This window comes from Chlamydotis macqueenii, chromosome 14 (assembly GCF_036417535.1).
Source record: "Chlamydotis macqueenii isolate bChlMac1 chromosome 14, bChlMac1.mat, whole genome shotgun sequence".
Lineage (NCBI taxonomy): Eukaryota > Metazoa > Chordata > Aves > Otidiformes > Otididae > Chlamydotis > Chlamydotis macqueenii.
In genome coordinates this window covers 8,926,834-8,944,765 of record NC_141569.1, presented here as the reverse complement: position 1 = coordinate 8,944,765, position 17,932 = coordinate 8,926,834, and the positions used below count along the sequence as shown (strand labels likewise).

Genomic DNA, 17,932 nt, shown 5'->3' with positions numbered 1-17,932 from the left:
CCGCAGTTTTCCCACCTTCTTGTCTTCTTTTTTCTGGATTACTTAAAGGGGGTGAAAAAAATACTCGATATGATTATTCAGAGAATTTTCCTTGGCACATTTTGGCCCCAGTGATGATAAAACATATGGTATGTATATAATTTTATGCATGTACATGACACCAAATGGTTTCAAATGTGGGCCACCCACAGAGCCAGGCTGTTTAGGAAAGGTGGGTGTGTGTTTGTCTGTCTGTGATATCTGAGGGGCTTCTTGCAGGGTAGTGTCTGTGTACCCGTAGCTCAAACAAAATTGTATTGCAAACCAGGGAGATACTTTAATTTTTCTCCAAGGACAAGGATTTATCTAATGCAGCTTGGTAATTCTATTTCTGTAATGCCCAGAAGGCAATGAAGGAGCAGCGGTGTGGTGAGAGCATCCCTGATCCTGAGGCAGGAGCTGAGGACTCCAGGACTGCTCTCTGGAGTTGTTGCAGCTTTTCAACTGCCATGGGCTTGAGGAGGCTCTTGGATGTCCAGGCTGATGGGTGGCCAGATGTGCTGGCTGCAGTACCACCGCTTGCTTCTCATTAACCACAGAAGCGGGTGTATGTTAACGTTATTGTCCCAGATGGTTGTCTAGATTCTTGGACCTTTGATGTCACTCTTCACCACAGATCCCAGTCAGAAATGGAGTCTCTTCGTGCTGGTGTTTGATGAGTATGCAGGCAGTCAGCATCACAAATAGCCATACTTGCCGTGGACCACAGCTAAATTATGCTGCTCTCAGATCTAGGTCACCAGTATGTTGAAATGCAATGCTGCTTCTCAGTCTCAGTCTTTCCTTTCTTGTCTGCAAGAACCTAGAAGCTATAAACTTGTAGTAACTAAAGGTGTCACCACTTAAAAGTTGATGTGCTTTTCAAGAGTCTCTTTTTTTTCTATTTTTTTTCCTGGAGGAAAAGCAGGGTATGATACAAGGAGTGTGCATACATGTGTGTGCATGTATGCATCGATTTTTTCATACAGGCAAAATGGCAACAACAAACACTCATTATCTGCAACACTTATGTTTCCACGAAAACCTTGGGCCCACACAGCAGATTCAGCATTCAGTTGTACAAGGCAAGAATATAACTGAGGTTCATCTTCTGTCTGTTTTCTCTTTGACTTCACAGCTTCCTTCTTATCTGCCATCTCCTGTCTTCATATATGCACCAGTTTAACATTAGGCAAGCTGAGGAATGTAATATTATGTCTTCTGTACCCAAAGTGCTGAAGGCTGTTAGGTACATATGTGTTGCTGATGTACAGTTCATCAGGCATTTATATCTGGTTTCTGGTTTTACATGTAGCGCTGACTGTGAAGAAGAGCTCGCCAGCAGGCAAAGCACCAGTCCTGTTGGGAAAGGGTAAAACATTCTGCTCTTACAGTTTGTGGACCCTGTGTATGGGCTCCTCCACGTGATTGCGGCAGCTCCTGCTGGTGATGCACATAAGAGTATGGAGGAAATTGCCCCACCAACTGGGATGCTGAGTCACTGAACCTCAAGTGGTTTATATAGCTTTTGTGAACATAATGGAGGTGCACCTGCATCCCCTCAGAGATGCTGGGAGAGTGTTCATAACACAAGGTCCACTTTTGGGAAGTGATCCACTTGGCACTAATCGGTGTCCCCCCACATCCATATCACTGGAACTTCCACTGGAAGACCAGAGAGCATCACGTTCATGCTCCTCAAGACAGAGTCTGGCCACTGCACTGTTTCACGGAGCCACCAAGTGATGCTGGGCAGGTCACAAATCCTCGCTAGCCGGACATAGCTGCAGTAGCCATAAGAGCCGTAAGTACGGCTGTAAGAGCTATGGATTTCTTCTTTTGAGCCATCTGTAAAATGTTAGCTCTTGATTCATTCATGTGGCAAATGTCTGATATGGGAAAGGAAAAGTATTATAATAACCTTTGGAAGCTGCTTGGAAGATCTACAGCCCCACGAAGGGACTCTTGATTTCCCCTTCAGTGAAGAATGTCATAACAGAGGTGGAGGAGAGGATGTGTTTCGCATCATCTGCTCTGCTGTAGGTAACAGGGAAGTTAACATTTTCAAGAAACTGCAGAAACATGGGTCTTGACTGATAATAGTAAGAATTAATGTTTAATTAAACTTGGACAGCATATTAATCATGTGTATGTATTACATTTTATATTAATCCATCACGCTGTCATAGCAGTACATAATAGATATTCTTTATGAGCACAGGAAAACAGCTTTAGCTTAAAAGGATGCAGAAATGTAGAATAAGAAAATGTCTTTATTTCAGCTTTTGACTAAAACTATTGATAATCTTGGAGATATAATTACCTTTCTCTCAGTGAATAAATAGCTGCTTAAATGCCCAAACCATCACGTACATCAAATCACCAGCTACTGCAAAAATCGGTGTGACTTCAAAGACTTCTGTTAGCATACAAGATTTCTATTATCTGACTCTCTGGGCCATTGAATGGAAATCCTGCTGCACTATGGAAAAGAGGACGGTGTACTTCTCTGCCTCCCTCGCCATCAGCAAAATTGTCCCCCATGCTCTGATTGCGGAACCTTGTTACTGGTAATGGTGTAGGGCAGGAGGAACCCAGCTCGACTTTCTGAATGCAAGGGAAGTCATGGTAGCAGCAGTTAGCAAAAAAAAAATAGATATATAATCTTTTGACATGTAAGTGGAAGAAAATTGCTGCTGAATCACTGGGAGGGAAGAAATATGAGAGCTTAACATGTCATTTCTACAGGCATAATTTTTACTCTAATGGTCTTTAATAGTATGTACAAGTCAGTGCAATGCTGTCAGCTGCAGCAGAGATAGAAGTACAGAAATGTAATAATTCAAACTGCTTGGAAGAGTTGTTTTCCTGCTGTAATCAATTAGCAATGTTTTCCTTTTCTCTTTGCTTATGCAACTTGTGAAATGGTGGCTGGTGGCTTGGCTGTTCTTTCCCATTTGTTTATTGAATTTCTTCTTTTGCCCTGTCTGCAAGTAAAGGTAGCCTCTTGTGACTTGCAGTAACTTGCCATCAGGCATGTCACAGGAATCCTTTGGTGTCCAGCACTGGGTAGCACTTTCCAGGAGGTGTCTCTCAGATAGTAAACAATTAAATATGCCAGCTATACCTCCCTTGTGTTTGGAGTCGGAAGAGCAATTGCCCGTAATGCCAAGAGAAGCACCATCTGTCCTAATAAACAGTCGAAAACGTTACCGAAAATACCTGTTTGAATTCAAAGGTCAGTTTATTTCCTGGACGAAGGAAATCTGGAGACCAGGGAGAAATCCAAATGCAATAAGGTCTAGCAACATAGGACAAAGTTACACAAACACATGAGGGTAGTTATCCTAGGAACAAAGGAAATATTTATTCTGTTCTCTGGAATCATGAAGATACTGAAATCTGACCGTGATGGTCATCGTTGTCTGATAGACTCAGAAAAAAGGTAGGTTGGAAAGGACCTCTGGAGGTCTCTGATCCAGCCCTCCTCTCAAAACAGGGCCAGACCAAAACTTAAATCTATCTTCTTTTAATTGGGTCACTCAGGGCCTTACTCAGTTGAGTTTTGCCTGTCTTCGAGGCTGGATACCCTCACTTGTTCAACTCGTGATCCAATGAAGGCAAGCTCCAAAACTGAGTAAATCCTGTTCTGTGAATTACTCAGCTTCTCTTTCTCCCTCGTGGGCGGGATGTGAGGTCAGCGGTAGTGCGGGCAGGAATCAGACCCACGGCTGTTAGCGTGAGCTCCGCAAGAGGAACATTTCCCCCACTGCTCTAAAAGAACAGTTACTGTCAGATATGCCATTTCTTTGAATGTGAAACTTTGCAGGCTGATTTTCATGCACGCACGAAACCAGAAGAGACTGTAGAAATGATCAAATTGAAATAGTTAAATGCTTGTTTCAACATTTTTCCCCTGTGACATTTTGAATCTTGTTTCAAAGAGACTTCAAAAAAATGTTTTCTTTTGACATTTTGATATTATTTCAACCCTTTGTGTGGAATATATAATCTGATTTTATCAAAACAAAGCAATTCAGTTGACTCCATATGACTTTTTTTAAAAAAGTCTATAAAAAATTGGAAATTCTTAGATTTTTTTTTTGTGCCTGTTTAGCACAAAACTTTTGGTTCCCACTCAGATCTTGATGAAATAAATTGTGCAACTCAAGGACATCTCTCTAATACATGCACATAAACCGTGTGTATGTGCACGTTCACATAATGTCTTATTTTAATGGGCTGGTGGCACTTGGAAATTCTCACAGGCATCTCCTCAGGTTAGTGGTCCAGCTTTAGTGTGTGTTTGCTAATTTAATGTCTCTAATTCATGATTCTGCTGACCTCATAAAACTGATTTTTATAGGCATTCAGCAGTGAGACTCTCTCTCCTACACATTATAACTTGATGTTGAGGCTTAACTCAAAAAAATAATCTTGTGATGGTTTCAATAACTGTGGCCACTTCTTCAGTGCGGTGCTCGTATCCTGTGGTGCCCCATATTGCATAATCTCTGTGCTTACCAAATCTGGAAACTACATCTACCAGATGATCATTATTCATTCACTAAGAAATTGTATTCACCAGGCAGACAGCTGAATGATCTCTTTAGTTATTTAGAAGATCTGAGAATTTCTGGGCACTTCTTGTGTCTCTGGACCACAGCTCCTTGTCACAGCTGTGGGGACATCAGTACTGGGCTGTTTCTACAAAGTGTGCTGAAGTCCAAAAATGTAAAGATTGAAAATATTTCATTGGGAGCCTGAGACAGACTTCAGATCAGGACCACCAAAAATCTGCAGTAGGATGATACTGTTGCTGATCTGCTCTGCTTATGGGCATAGTTTAATTTCAGAGCAACGAGATTTCCAGTTTAGGTTTGATACACCTCCCTGATGTAAAAATCTGCTGGCAGGTGGGTAGCACAGGGGCCAGACAAATGGAAGAGCTGATTTCTCATCTCTTTGAGAAGACATTTTTAATTCATAGCTGGTTGTTATTTTAAGAGCAGGGACCTGTTGTGCTGTGAATATGTTGGATGGATCAGGAGGAGAAGGGAGAGCGCAGGCACGTCCCCGTGACGGTGAAAAGGCTGGGAGTGCCGTGCAGACGTTTGCCCTGTCCCTGGCAGAGGGTAAAGCCCAGCCAGACAGGAGGCTGATTCCTGGGAGGTGGAAAGGAAGCTTGGTTACGGAAAAACACGCTTCATTTTACTGACGTTTTCACAGCTTTGAAACACTTTGTTAATTTGCAATAACAGCTTTTGCAGTCTTGTCAAAATAAATGTCCACTGCAGCTAGGAAAACCCCAACATTTACTCAGTTACGGTGAAATGGGAGGAAGGGGGACTCATTCATCGTGGTAAGGAGGGTGCAGACAGCTTTGTGACTAAGTGCTGAGGGAGAGGAGAGCTGAACTGAAGTCACTCCCTTGCTCTGCGACCGCAGACAAACCACAGCATTAATCTGTGCCTTATTTTCCATAGCTGGAAAACAGAAAATACTGGCTTTCCTCTGCAAGGCACTGTGAAACCCTATTTACTCATGCTGTGAAAATATCCTGAGCTCTTTGTGTGAGAGGCAGTCAATGGAGATAGGCTATAGACTCATTTTTTTCCCTATTTTGAACGGCAGGAGAGACAAGCTGGAGAAAATGCTTTGCAGTTTTATTTTTAGAAGACCTGGAAGTCTCCTTTGATGATGGTTGTTCTCTCACTTTTCACCTTGCAGGTACTATGCTATCTGCTGCCAGCCCCTGGTTTACAGGAACAAGATGACTCCATCGCGCATTGCTGTAATGCTTGGAGGGTGCTGGGTAATCCCAACAATTATTTCTTTCCTCCCTATCATGCAAGGCTGGAATAGCATTGGCATCACTGATCTGGTGAGTAGCTGAGGAGGTACACCAACCTGGTATGAAATATTTTCAGTGCTGTATATTCTTATTTTAAAAGCAATAATTGAAGAAAAAAAATGTAAGAGAGGATGGAGAAACTACTTGTTATCGATGCAGAGGGGCTGCTGAATTTCTGGAGGGTGTTTTGAATGGTCTTTGAAATGGCTCTGTCCTGGAAGGACTGTCACTAAGACAGTGGTGGCCCTGGGAGAGGATTTTACCTGTGTCTACTGATGAGTGCAGTGAGCAGTCCTTTGAAAACGTGCCAAGCCCCAGCTAGCTCCTGACAGGCACCTCAAGAGTCCTGGGTTCCCCTTGGCCTCTGCAGCTCTCGGGGAGTGCTGGCCAATGCCGGTGGAGCCTGAGCATCCCTCTGTGCCGTGCTAGTGATGTTTGGAGAGCTGGGAAACGCAGTCTTCCCCAGAAGGGATGATGCTTTGGGCCAGTCTCATCAAAACCCATGTCTTGGTGTGAACCTTGAAGAGGGGGAGAAGGTGAAGTTCCACTGTGCAAGTCATTTCAGCAGGAGTTGGTTTTCCCCACCGCAGTTTGGCTTCCCTTGCAGGATCCCATCTAGAGGGCGAGGAGTTATGAGCTGCAAATCTGCTCTCCTTCCAATCTGGAGATGCAGGAATTAAAAAATGGCAAACTGTGAAAACACCTTATTTAGAAGAGCTTGTTTAAAGAGATGTGGCATCTTCTATGCCAAGTCTCAGTCAAGGAGCTATGAATACTTCCTGGCTCATGGGGAATAACAGGTGCAAGCTGCCAAGCTTCTGGACAAGGCGATAAAACCAAAATTGCTTGCAGACAAGCACCTTTGGGACATGCAGCTGACAGAAAAGGGAGGTGTGTTTTGTTTATTTAACAAACCATGTCAGGTATCTGATTTCTTCCACTGATTTCTTGCCCCCACCTTTTCATAAAAAGCTCGACACCCAGCTGTCCGTACCGGCTTTTCTAAACACCAGTGCAAGCCCTGCCCTTCCTTGTCACTTGCAGATGTTCTCTGTGCAGATTTCAGTAGCTACATGCTGAAGTAGTGCAGGGTTCAACCACCACCCAGGGAAAATGCTTCATAGTTTGCTTTAGAGGTAAACTTCCTTACGTGGCCAATTCAATAATTTTGATATTATAGTTTTAAATAGGAGGGAAGGTTATTCTCTTGTCAGAACAAACATCAGAAATTATGGGTCTGATGGATTGGCAGTGACGTTGTTTTATAGCAAGGATAGCCTCAGAGAAATCCTGTGTGTCTCGGCTATGCCTCCTGCTCCCCAAACTCACATGCAAGACCCCCTTCTTCACCTGCTGTCTGTTTCCATCACAAGTCATTGACCAGATCTCAGCCTGCAGACTCAACCTGCAGACTTCTGCTGGGCTGCTGCCCACAGCCCCTGTGCCAGGGGAGCTCGGTGTCACTTCCCAGCATGGAGCTGCTCCCCAACTGCAGCCTGGTCCCTTCCTTCTCCATCTGGTCTTTCCCTGATCAGCCTGTGGGACTTGGGTGGGTGAAACTTGTGCATCCTTGGTGTAAAACCACACCCTAACAAACAGAGCAGTGAGCACTGCAAAAAAAGCCCAGCACAAAGTGAAGTTATTCCCCTTCGCTGTGTCTGAACTGGCGTGTGCGACTGATTTTCACTGGCCAGGTTGAGGCAGGCTTTAAGGTGCCGCAGCTGCAGCGTGGGGCTGGTCCATCAGACCTGGGGACCAGCAGGGCCGGAGCACCCGTGGTGTGGGCACAGGCAGGAGAGGCAGCAGTGGGTGAGGCAGGTACCGCAGGTGGGAGAGGGGAGGGAGAGGTGGCAATCAGAAAGCAGTGGTGGTTTGTTCTGGCAAACAGACTGCTGGTATCAGAGGAGCGGTGCTGAACTTCTTTCCTTCTTTTTGGTCCTTGTCCTTCCTCTCCCTGCCCCAGATTCAGCAAAGGCAGTTCAACAAGGCTTCCAACTCTACATACTGCATATTCATGGTCAACAAGCCATACGCCATTACCTGCTCCGTGGTGGCCTTCTACATTCCCTTCTTCCTGATGGTGCTGGCCTACTACCGCATCTACGTCACAGCCAGGGAGCACGCCCGGCAGATCCAGGTGCTGCAGCGTGCGGGGGCCCCCACCGACAGCCAGCAGCACCACCCGGACCAGCACAGCACGCACCGCATGAAGACTGAGACCAAAGCTGCCAAGACCCTGTGCATCATCATGGGGTGCTTCTGCCTGTGCTGGGCTCCCTTCTTTATCACAAACATAGTGGACCCTTTCATAAACTACACGGTGCCGGGGAAGCTGTGGACAGCTTGCCTGTGGCTGGGCTACATCAATTCAGGGTTGAACCCTTTCCTCTACGCCTTCCTGAACAAGTCTTTCAGACGTGCCTTCCTCATCATCCTGTGCTGTGGTGATGAGCGATACCGAAGGCCTTCCATCTTGGGGCAGACGGTCCCCTGTTCCACCACCACAATAAATGGATCAACTCACGTACTAAGGTGAGTGTTTCTCGGATGCTACAGAATGCCTAGAGTCACTAGAAAGAGGACTTTCTCTAGAGTTTTCATAAAAGATTCATTTCACTTAGCATTTGAAATATCTGATTGATTAAATGTTTAAAAAGGGGACTGGCAAGAGAAGCATCCAGAAGTCTTGTGCTGTGTTTGTAGATAACAGATACATGTTGGTATGCGCAGATTCTCCAGAGCTGTGTTCAGGAAAGAGCTGGGAGAATGGAGAAGTCATGTATGCATTCTGGCAAGCCCTGCTGTCTGGTCTGAGGGGAACAACTTGACCCCATGGAGAGCACTTTGCAGGAGGCTGCCTGCTCTGTCTTCTCTAGTAAAGGGATCATGACACCCTCCCATTGCCCCTTCTTGGGTGCTGCCTTTGTAGGCCCACCACCTATGCACCATCAGCTGCACCTTCTGACCCAATGAAGGGCAAAGGATGAACTTTCCCAAATGCCCTGACCCCGCTGGGGCACCTCCATGGCTTTCTGGGAGGAGGGGTACTTGCCGTTTTGTTTTAGGAGCTCAGAAAATGCTGGGATGTCTGCTTTTTACTGTAACCCAGTCAACGCCTTCCCTATGCAAGGCCACGGCACCCAGCTCTGCGGGAGCCCTGGCAGCTGAGCGTGGTTTGCTGAGCATGGCCTTGGTCCTGGTGGTTGGCGGTTTGGGGTCCCAGTGAATTTGAACCCCACACCTCACACACCCCACCCATCACCGAGCACTGTGGTGTGTTCATCGCAAGAGGAGAACGTGTGGGCTGCGCACAGTTTCGGGGGTTGGAGGGCTCTGTGGTATGAGACACTGCTGTCTTCTCACTGAGCAGAGAGGTGGGATGCAGAGCACAGGAGGAAGGGAGGGAAGAACAATTATCTCCTGCAATATCGGAACAAACTGCAGTCTCTGCATAAAACCATAGGTGTTTCTATGCAGCTGTCTAGAGGAGATTGGGTTCTTTCGGTAGGTGGATTCATGGCTCTTCACATGCAGATAAGAACTTGGTTACCGTATTTGTGTTCAGAGCTGAACGTGGCCAGAGACTAAATCAGACACTCAGCACTTGCCCCAGCTGAGTCTGATCTCCTGGTTTGCCCCAGGCTCCCATCTGCAGTGATCTCTGAAGTTTTGGAAAGAGCCCTGAGCTGTATAATGGATGGGAGAGGGGGCAGGGCTTGTCACAACCTTGAGACAGACATCTCAAGCTTTCTAAGTCATGAAAGACATTACAACATATTTATCTTCTGCTGATTAAAAACTGTTTGGGGGCCATGGTTCCGGAGCCCTCTGTCTGTGATGGATGCGTGGCACCGTGCCACGCTCAGCCTGTATTTCTGTCATCAGAGCCATACTCCCCGGGACAAGCCAGATGCTCCTCTGCTGCGGTTAGGAGGATTGAGAGAGCAGCAGAGGTACCTCTGACTGGGGAGCTGCAGGGACGAACACTGGAAATGCATCCCTGCACGGGGAGGGAAGCCTCGCTCCCGTCCCTGGTTAACTGGGGCAGCTCTGCACTCTCCAGACTGCATCTGGCGGGTGCAGGGACCGGCCTGGTGGTCTGAACACAAATTGAGAGTGGCATCTATTTTGGCTAGTAAGTACAGCAACAAGATGCTTTTTGTTAAGTATACAAGGCAGAGAGACAGCAGGGAGCCTTTCTTAGGTGTGGGTTGGAGATGCTTAGGGTAGGGCATACGTCAGCCCAGAAGGTGAATTGCTTCAGTCCATGCAGACATTTGGCCTCCAAGTGTTGCAGATGGCAATGCCGGTGACTCCTCGTTGTCTTGCTGCTTTTGCACTAAGTTATCTTTCTGTGAGACCTCATCATTCTGCCTTTGCCCTGTGGGGCAGGCAGGCTCAGGCCGGCACTGCCTTGGGGATGCTCAATGGTGGGGATGGGCTTCCAAGCGAGTGGCCAAGGAAGCTCTGCTCGCCTCCAGGAGATGTGCTGGTGGTTTCCTGCATTCTCTGCTGAGTGGCCCTGAGTTGACAAACTCCTCATTTTGAGAGTTTTTATAAACAAATTGATGTCCCTGGGGCAGCCAAAGCAAATGTGAAGAGTCACCTCTCCTCCAAAGCCAGAGGTGGCCATGGTCTCGGCAACCCCAGCCAGGTGGTGGCCTGCAGTAAATGGTGGATCCCACCTGAGATCAGGCTTATCTCATTTCCAGCTTCTCCCTCCCACTTGTACCACTCTGCTCCCACGCAGAAGTTATCCATGGAAATATATAACAATCCTGTCAATCTAGGTGTGACAACCATTGCAAAAGGCCCTGTAAGAACCAAACCTGCACAGGGCATCTTTTCCACTTCTAGCTTTTATGAGTACGTTCATGGATAAGAGAGTGTCGCCTACTTCACACGCATGTCAGGTTATCTCCTGCCTTTCCATATTGCTCCAGCTCTGCAGAAAGCTTCCTGCTGCCACATACCCTCCTGCCTCCACGTGCCGGAGGGATGCAGCTCTGCACATCAGTATTTCAGAGACCAATTATTTTCTGTTTTCCTCAGCTTTGTAACTGATGAGAAAAGTGTGACTTCTTTTCCTGGTGCAGACTATGCACTGATGATGACAGAGGTGTGGGTATTAAAGCAAAACCAACTACTTGTAGTCTTTGGATAGTTAATCTCACTTGAGGAATTTTTATTTCTTCAGTGCTTCTCTCTCAAATGCAAAAGAGGTTGGACCCTGCAGCAGTGGAAGAGAAATTTAGTGAGGCAGCTTCTCTCAAGGTGTAACGTGTATTTCTTTACTAGCTTGGAAATACAAGAGGTTTGTGCCCAGCAGCTGAAATATTGAAACCTTCCTGTGTGAGTTGGCTTCATACCAACCCAAGTGAGAAGCTGTGTTGGGGCTGGACCTGGCTCAAATGCTTCTTTTCCAACCTCAAGTTTATTTCTTCCCAACCAAGAGCTTCTGCAAATGGGGAAGTTGTGCAAGTGGGATTTTACAGCTGCTTTCTGTACCCTGGCAGGGAGAGCAGTGAAGAAAAGGACAGACCCTGTGCTGAATCTAGCGCAGAGTTCCTCCCACAAAAACCACAGAGATTTGCAATTTTGTATTAAGCTTACATTTAGCCTCAAAGGGAATCAGGAGGGTTAACAGTAGGTCTGGGATTTCTAACCCCTCTCCACTTCCAGTCTTGAGAAGATCAGAACTTTCCTTCAGCTCTACCTGTCCAAACCGTTCTGTCCTTGCTCACAATCATCTCACCGGTGCGTTTGCAAATGCAAGAATATGTTTGTCACTGTTTAAATTCAGGCTCTTGCTCTCAGATGTGTCTGACCTGTAAGAATGCATTCCAGGGAGGGAAGACATTTCTTCTTTTTTTCTTCTGATAATTTTAATGTCAAAATTTTCTGACATTCCCGTTTTGGGATTTTTCACATTTATATTAGGAATGGGAAAAAAAGAAGAAGGAAGAGCAGAGTGCGATAAAACACGGCAGTAAGAAGAGGCAGACGCCCTCACCACACACAGACTGGGAGACCGCTTGGGAGACAGTTCTCATTCTTTCTTTTTTTTTTTTTTTTTTTAATTTATTTTTTCAAGTAATCTATGAAGACTGTGGTGCTCTGGGTGACCCAGGCAGGGAGAGACTTATTCAGGACATCTGGGGCCAGACACAGCTACAGTGGTGATGGGGCGAGGGAGCAGACTGCACAGTGACCATGATATGAGGGTCACCACAGCTTTCTTAATCGCCTAGCAACCACCCCACTTTATCCCTAAATCATGAACAGGAAGATGGGGAAAGGATTTCCTGTCACACATTTTGTTCTTGAACTCTCCATCAGCTGGTATGAGACACATCCATCCCTTGGGTGGGGAAAGATGTGTCACAAAACGTGTTTTAAGAGATGTCATGAGCAGCCAGGAGATAGGATGTGGTTAGAGTTGGATCTATGTGTACGATGGGAAAGAGTATTAGAATTAAATATTCAGCTTTGAAAGAAAATTTTGATTTGCCTGTTTTCCAAGTTTGCTTTCTGCAAGTGTAGGAATTGCCAGAACTCTCTGTTGGTTTTTTTTTTCACCCCTGGTTACTCACCTATTTCAATTTCAGTGTGTACCATCAACTGGAAAATTCAGGCAGGACACATGCAAATAGTGAACTGAAGTCTGCAGTGGCTACAGTCTGAAATTCATGCCCTATTCATTTTTCAATGGCTGAGATTGTGACTCACATGTCATATACAAGGTTTGTTTCTCTGGTTGCAGCGCAAATTGTGTAATTCATTATAAGTATTTGCAATTCATAATTCTAATAACCTATGGTTTGGAATACCATTCATTGAAAAGACTTGGGAATCATTCTGAATAATGAGTGGATAGGAGAATTTACAATGAGCACTCAACTAATGTATGGCAAAAATTAGTACAATAATTTACTGCAATAGATACAGGTTTCTGGATGGCTCTAGCATGTGTTCAGGAGTTCTGTGCACCATGAGAATGAAAGCAAAATGCCATAATCATCTGAAAAATGCTGTCTTCCCCTTTAAACATATTGCTTGGATATCTTGTCATGCATAGGTATTTATTCAACACAAAACAACAAACTCATGCCTTCATGAATCATTAAACTCCTGTACTGCACAAGTGGAAGGGAACCCAGATCGGCATTGCCTGAATTCTTGGATAAAAGAAGTTCTGAAATTTTGCCACAGCGAAGAAGATGGCTTTGGATAAAATATAATTGAGTAGTGATCAGAGTAGATAAACTCTGGAACGTTTGGGTCAAGGAGGTTGTTTTGCTGTATTCCCCATTTCCTCTCAGAAGTGCACTGTTAGCACAGCACAGTGTATTAGGTCTTCAGGGAAAGCTCTAGTGAGTGGTTTATTTACTCATTTTCCATCATAGAGAGGTCTTCTCAGGCAGGGTTGATGCCAATTTTATTTCTCCAAAGTAAAACACATCCTGATTTTCCTTTTAGAAGAGCCAAGAGAAACAAAGTGAAAAAAAAAAAAAAGCATGCAGCTTGGGGGACTGGAAGTTCATTGTCTTCATAAATACAAAATTAAATAAATAACCGAATCAGCCCACACTCATGTCAGCACTCTGACGGTGCACAAAACACTGGGAGAAGTGTGCAGTAAATCAATGTGTGCAGCCGGCACTCAATGCCAGAGAGCTGCTGCGGAGTCTTACTGGTCCCTGTAGGGAACGTGAGTAATTGTGCCAGTAAATCTCCCAAATGCCGCTTGCCCTGCTGCTTCCTTGCTGCTGCTGGAACAGGCACCGCAGCAACTCAGGTCTCCAGTTTTGAGAAGTTTAGCAACTCCGCAGCTTACAGTTCTGTTGGAATGAAAACAAATCCACCCTGGTTGCAGGGAAGAGAGTTTCAACCATCCTGAAACCCTCCTGGCTTTGCAAGGCTGCCAGCTCCAAGCCCCATCTCCCCTTGCTGCTGGGGGTCTCCCCGACACAGAGGACTCCCCTGCCTGAGCAGCAGCCTGGGTTCTGCCTGCAGCAAACACACATCAGGATGCCCAGGTGCCCACTGCTGTGGAATCAAAGCAATTTGCATCTTTCAAAGATGATTTTGAATGACCATGCCTTCTCAACAGCTTTGATTTCACAAGGTCATTAACTCCATCAGTGCTCAGTCACCTCCTCACAGGTCAAATACTGGCTGGCAGAGTGTCCCTGTGCCATCATGCACCATCCCCTCTCCTACAGGGTTGCTTTCAGGGGAATGGGCACGTTCGGTGGCTGTGGTGTTACAACTCCTCTGGCTGTTTCCGAGCTCCCGGGCTCAGCAACGACTTCACAAGATGAGTTAGAGTGCTCTGGTTTCCCTGTGCACCCCAGCATGGGTGTGGGCTGAATCACACAGCAGGTTCAGTGCCCAGTCTGGGTCATTTCACTTGTGTTCATAGGGCATGGATGGCGCAGCGATCCTGTCTCGCCTGCAGTGGTGGGTTTTTATGGGTGGCAGGTGTGACTTGACAGAAGTTAGTTACTCAGAGCTGCTTTCTATTGGAACTGGCAGATCTCCCTCACGGATCTGGGTTTACAAGTGAAAAATATCCTCCTCTTCTACCTCCTTCTGTTCCTCTTATGTCTTATCCTTCCTTAGCCACTAAGACAGCTGCAGAGACCTCAGAGCTTCTCGAGGCAGACACACTTGCTGCCGGGGGTTGGAAAGCCCCGATGGCTCCCGCTGCTCCTCCTCCTCCACAGCTGTGGGCTGGCGGCAGCAGTGGGGCTTCCTACCCCACCCCATGCCACCCCACCCCACGCCAGCCGAGCCTCCAGCTGACAGCCTGGGCAGCGCAGCCTCCCTGGCCTCTGCTCACGTGCCTTCTCTCCAGGTCTCCCTGTGCTAGGCTTTAGGACGTGTGTCGTAATTTCTCCAGCAGTCACCTTATTAATGGGAACGACAGGCAAGAGCTTCACCCCTTTGTGAATGTGCTGATAAAGCATATTCCCACTAAGCTCTTTTTAGGAAGCTTCTGAGCAAAAGAGGGGAAACAGAACAAACGATGACATCTCCCTGACATCTCCATCCCCTGCAAATTTTGCTTTTCTTCTCTTTTTGACAAGAGTTTAGTGGAAACTCCCTGTTGAGAGACACCAATAATTTTTGTTTTCAGAGAAGCTGATGAAATACTGCTAGGGTGCAGCTAATACCTCTATACCTCTGCATATATTTGAGCTGGGATTTTGATTTTTATCCTTGATGGCAGTGATTTATTTCACTTCATCTTAGCGAATACATGCAAACATTATATTTGCATGCAAACCATCATGCTCCTGTGCTTAAATTACTCTGATTACCCAGCGTGTGGGCAGCCACCCTCCGATGACTGTACCCTGCAGGCACGTGATCGCATTGCTCTGGAGAGGCTGGAGGACCTGAAGGAACGTCCTCTTCTGTACCTGGGAGGGCTCTGTCCTTACGGAGAAGCACAAGAGAAGCTAATGAAATTTTTCATTTAATAGACATAAACCTTGGTGGACTTGACTTTAATTGCAGTAGTGTCATTTTTCATCAGCTGCAGGTGCCTGGGTAAGCCGTGCTGACTTCCTTGGGTGCTGTCTGGCAGCCCTTTTCACCAGTCTTGTACGCTTTCCCCATTACAAATCTGCACCAGGCGTGGCCAGAAGTGTACCTCAGGCAGCATGAGCACTGCCAGGGTACGGAGTGGGTGGCCCCACAGGTCATTCTGGAGGCTGCCCATTCCACCTGGTACAGAGCCACGCCAAGGAGAGAAATCTCGTGAGAGCTCTCCATCCCAAGGTGTGAAATATTATATCAATGAAAACATTTTAAAATGGTGACTTCAGAGGTGACAAAGAGTGTTTCCTTCATTTTGGCATGGCCCCAAGGCTGAGCTCTCTGGGCAGTGCAACCAAAGATTGCTCAAGATGTGTCTTCCACTCCAATAGTTTCAGTTTGAGTATCAGTTCCCTGTGCCAGCAGCAGCGGCACTGCCTGGCTCCATACCGCAGCCTGAGCATGGCTGAGAGGGGATCTGACTGGGGGGTAAAGACTAGGAAGGGAGAAGAGTTATTTAAACTAAGGAATGATGCTGTCACAAGAACAACTGGATATAAAGTGGCCAGGAATAAATTTAAGGATGGAATTAGACAAAAGTTTCCAGCTGTCATGGAAGTGACAGCTTGAAACAACCTCTTAGTAAGATTCATGGGGGAAAGGTCTAATTTTTAACAAGCTGAAGCTTGATGAATTTACAAAAATAATCTCATCATATGGTACGACTATGATAGCAGGACCCCACAAACCCCTACTTTGGCCTTAATTCTGACCCTTGTGGAAACCAGAAGCAGAGCTGAACTGTTTCTGAGCTTGTCAATCTGCCCTGCCTGACCACTCTGCCTATGTAAAGTGCAAATTTCTCCTCATCCTGCTAATTTTGCATCCATCAGGGAGCATCAAGAGAAACAGAAGTTGTCCCCATTTCCCAAAAGACCTCTCAGGCCGGGTTCCCATACTTCCTACCTCGCTGGTCCCCTCTGGGCAGCAGCTGCAATGCAGTATCACCTGCTGCTTGGCAAATGAACTTTTCAAGATTGTAGCCCTGCGGATGAGCACCTTGGTATGCTCAGGTTGCCTCTGTCTCATTCCCAGGATCTGGATTTAGCACAACATTGCACCCAAAGATAAATAGGAAGGAAGGATGTGTTCCTTAAGTGATACTGTTCAGACTGTTTAAAAAGAAACAAAATCTGAAAAGACAGAGTAATGTCCATACCACTGGTAAACATGAGATTATGAAAAGTAGATCTCAATTCTCCAAACTAATTTTATTTTATGAAGTGCAATTTGCAGGAAGTGTGACACATTTGACTTGCTACCTACATCAGCATGGCATCTGTTAACTAGATCACCCCCACAGTTTGTAAATCCTTATAAAATTACCATCTTCTAGCGAGTGTATTTCTAGTCAGGATTCTTAAGGAACAGGTCTTGGCCATAAGCTGTTTGCTTTTAATCTTCTCTCTGGAAATAAAGAAATAATTGCTGATAACATATGCGGATAGGACAAGACGCGAGGACCAACAGTAATGAGAAAGAGCAGCACAGGGCTACTCTGTGCTCCCAGTTACTTGGCTAACCGAGCACAAGGAAGATGTTTCCACAGAGTTCCAGAACCATGGTCTTTACAGCTGTGCCTCTTGGTTTGCTGAACACAATCTCAGGCCACAGGCTAATCTAATCTGAGACTGGCTTTGACATCGAACATCAGCTCCCGCTTGGTAGTGAGCCTGAAGGGTGCAGGTGGCTGTTCCCACAGGGCTGGCAGGGGGGTACCGTGCTCTGCCGGGAGGCGGAAGAAATGAAGTGTGACTGAAGGCTTCAGAAAGAGTCAGTAGCAAAATAGTCCTGGCACATGAGCAGTTTATCTGGTAGGTTGAGAAATCGGTGTCTGTTTGGGGTGCGGGAGTCTAACACACAGATGTGTAGCAAGGGAAAGACCTGGAAGTTTAAAGTGCACAAACTTGCATGAGACACACAGTGTTCATTTTTAAAAGTGAAAATTGTCAGCCACGACAACTGATTATCACATGCGGCTTTCTACCACTAGTGATGTAAGACTTAAGCTTGGCTTTCTTTGTAATAACCTCTCTAGTTCAAGAGCAGGTATTGAATAGAGGAGTGAGCTCAGGGAAGACCCGCAGCCTGTTTCCTTCAGGACATACTGGGTGGTGACAAGTGAGTGACCTGGTCTCCAGGACGGGCATGTCCTCAGCCCCATTGCTTTGTTGTAATAGCATTGCAGGCACCCAACCAGGAGCAAGCTCACTGTTTTGCTGGGTGCCGCACCATTTCAGAGGGGAAAGGTGGCCAAACCGCCAGCAGCCATGCCTTGGACAAGCGAGGGACAGGCGATGGCAGCTGGGGAGCAGAGGGACACCACGGGGCACCGAGCTGGCAGGTTGGACCGTGGCCTAATCCGACCAGCTCTCAGCAGTGTGTGGCTTTGTAGGTAGCCGGAGTATTTTGTTGCAGCCCGGTGGGTGTGATGAGTGAAATAAAGGAGGAAAG

At 46.4% G+C, this 17,932-nt stretch overlaps 1 protein-coding gene across 1 annotated transcript in view; it reads left to right on the top strand.

Moving 5' to 3' along the window:
* Positions 1 to 17,932, top strand: part of HTR4 (5-hydroxytryptamine receptor 4) — a 138,743-nt gene that overhangs the window by 75,227 nt on the left and 45,584 nt on the right. Inside the window, exons 9-10 of the mRNA XM_086759235.1 lie at positions 5,749 to 5,902; positions 7,836 to 8,404. Coding sequence (XP_086615361.1) covers positions 5,749 to 5,902; positions 7,836 to 8,404 — 723 coding nt within the window. The remainder of the gene's footprint in view (positions 1 to 5,748; positions 5,903 to 7,835; positions 8,405 to 17,932) is intronic.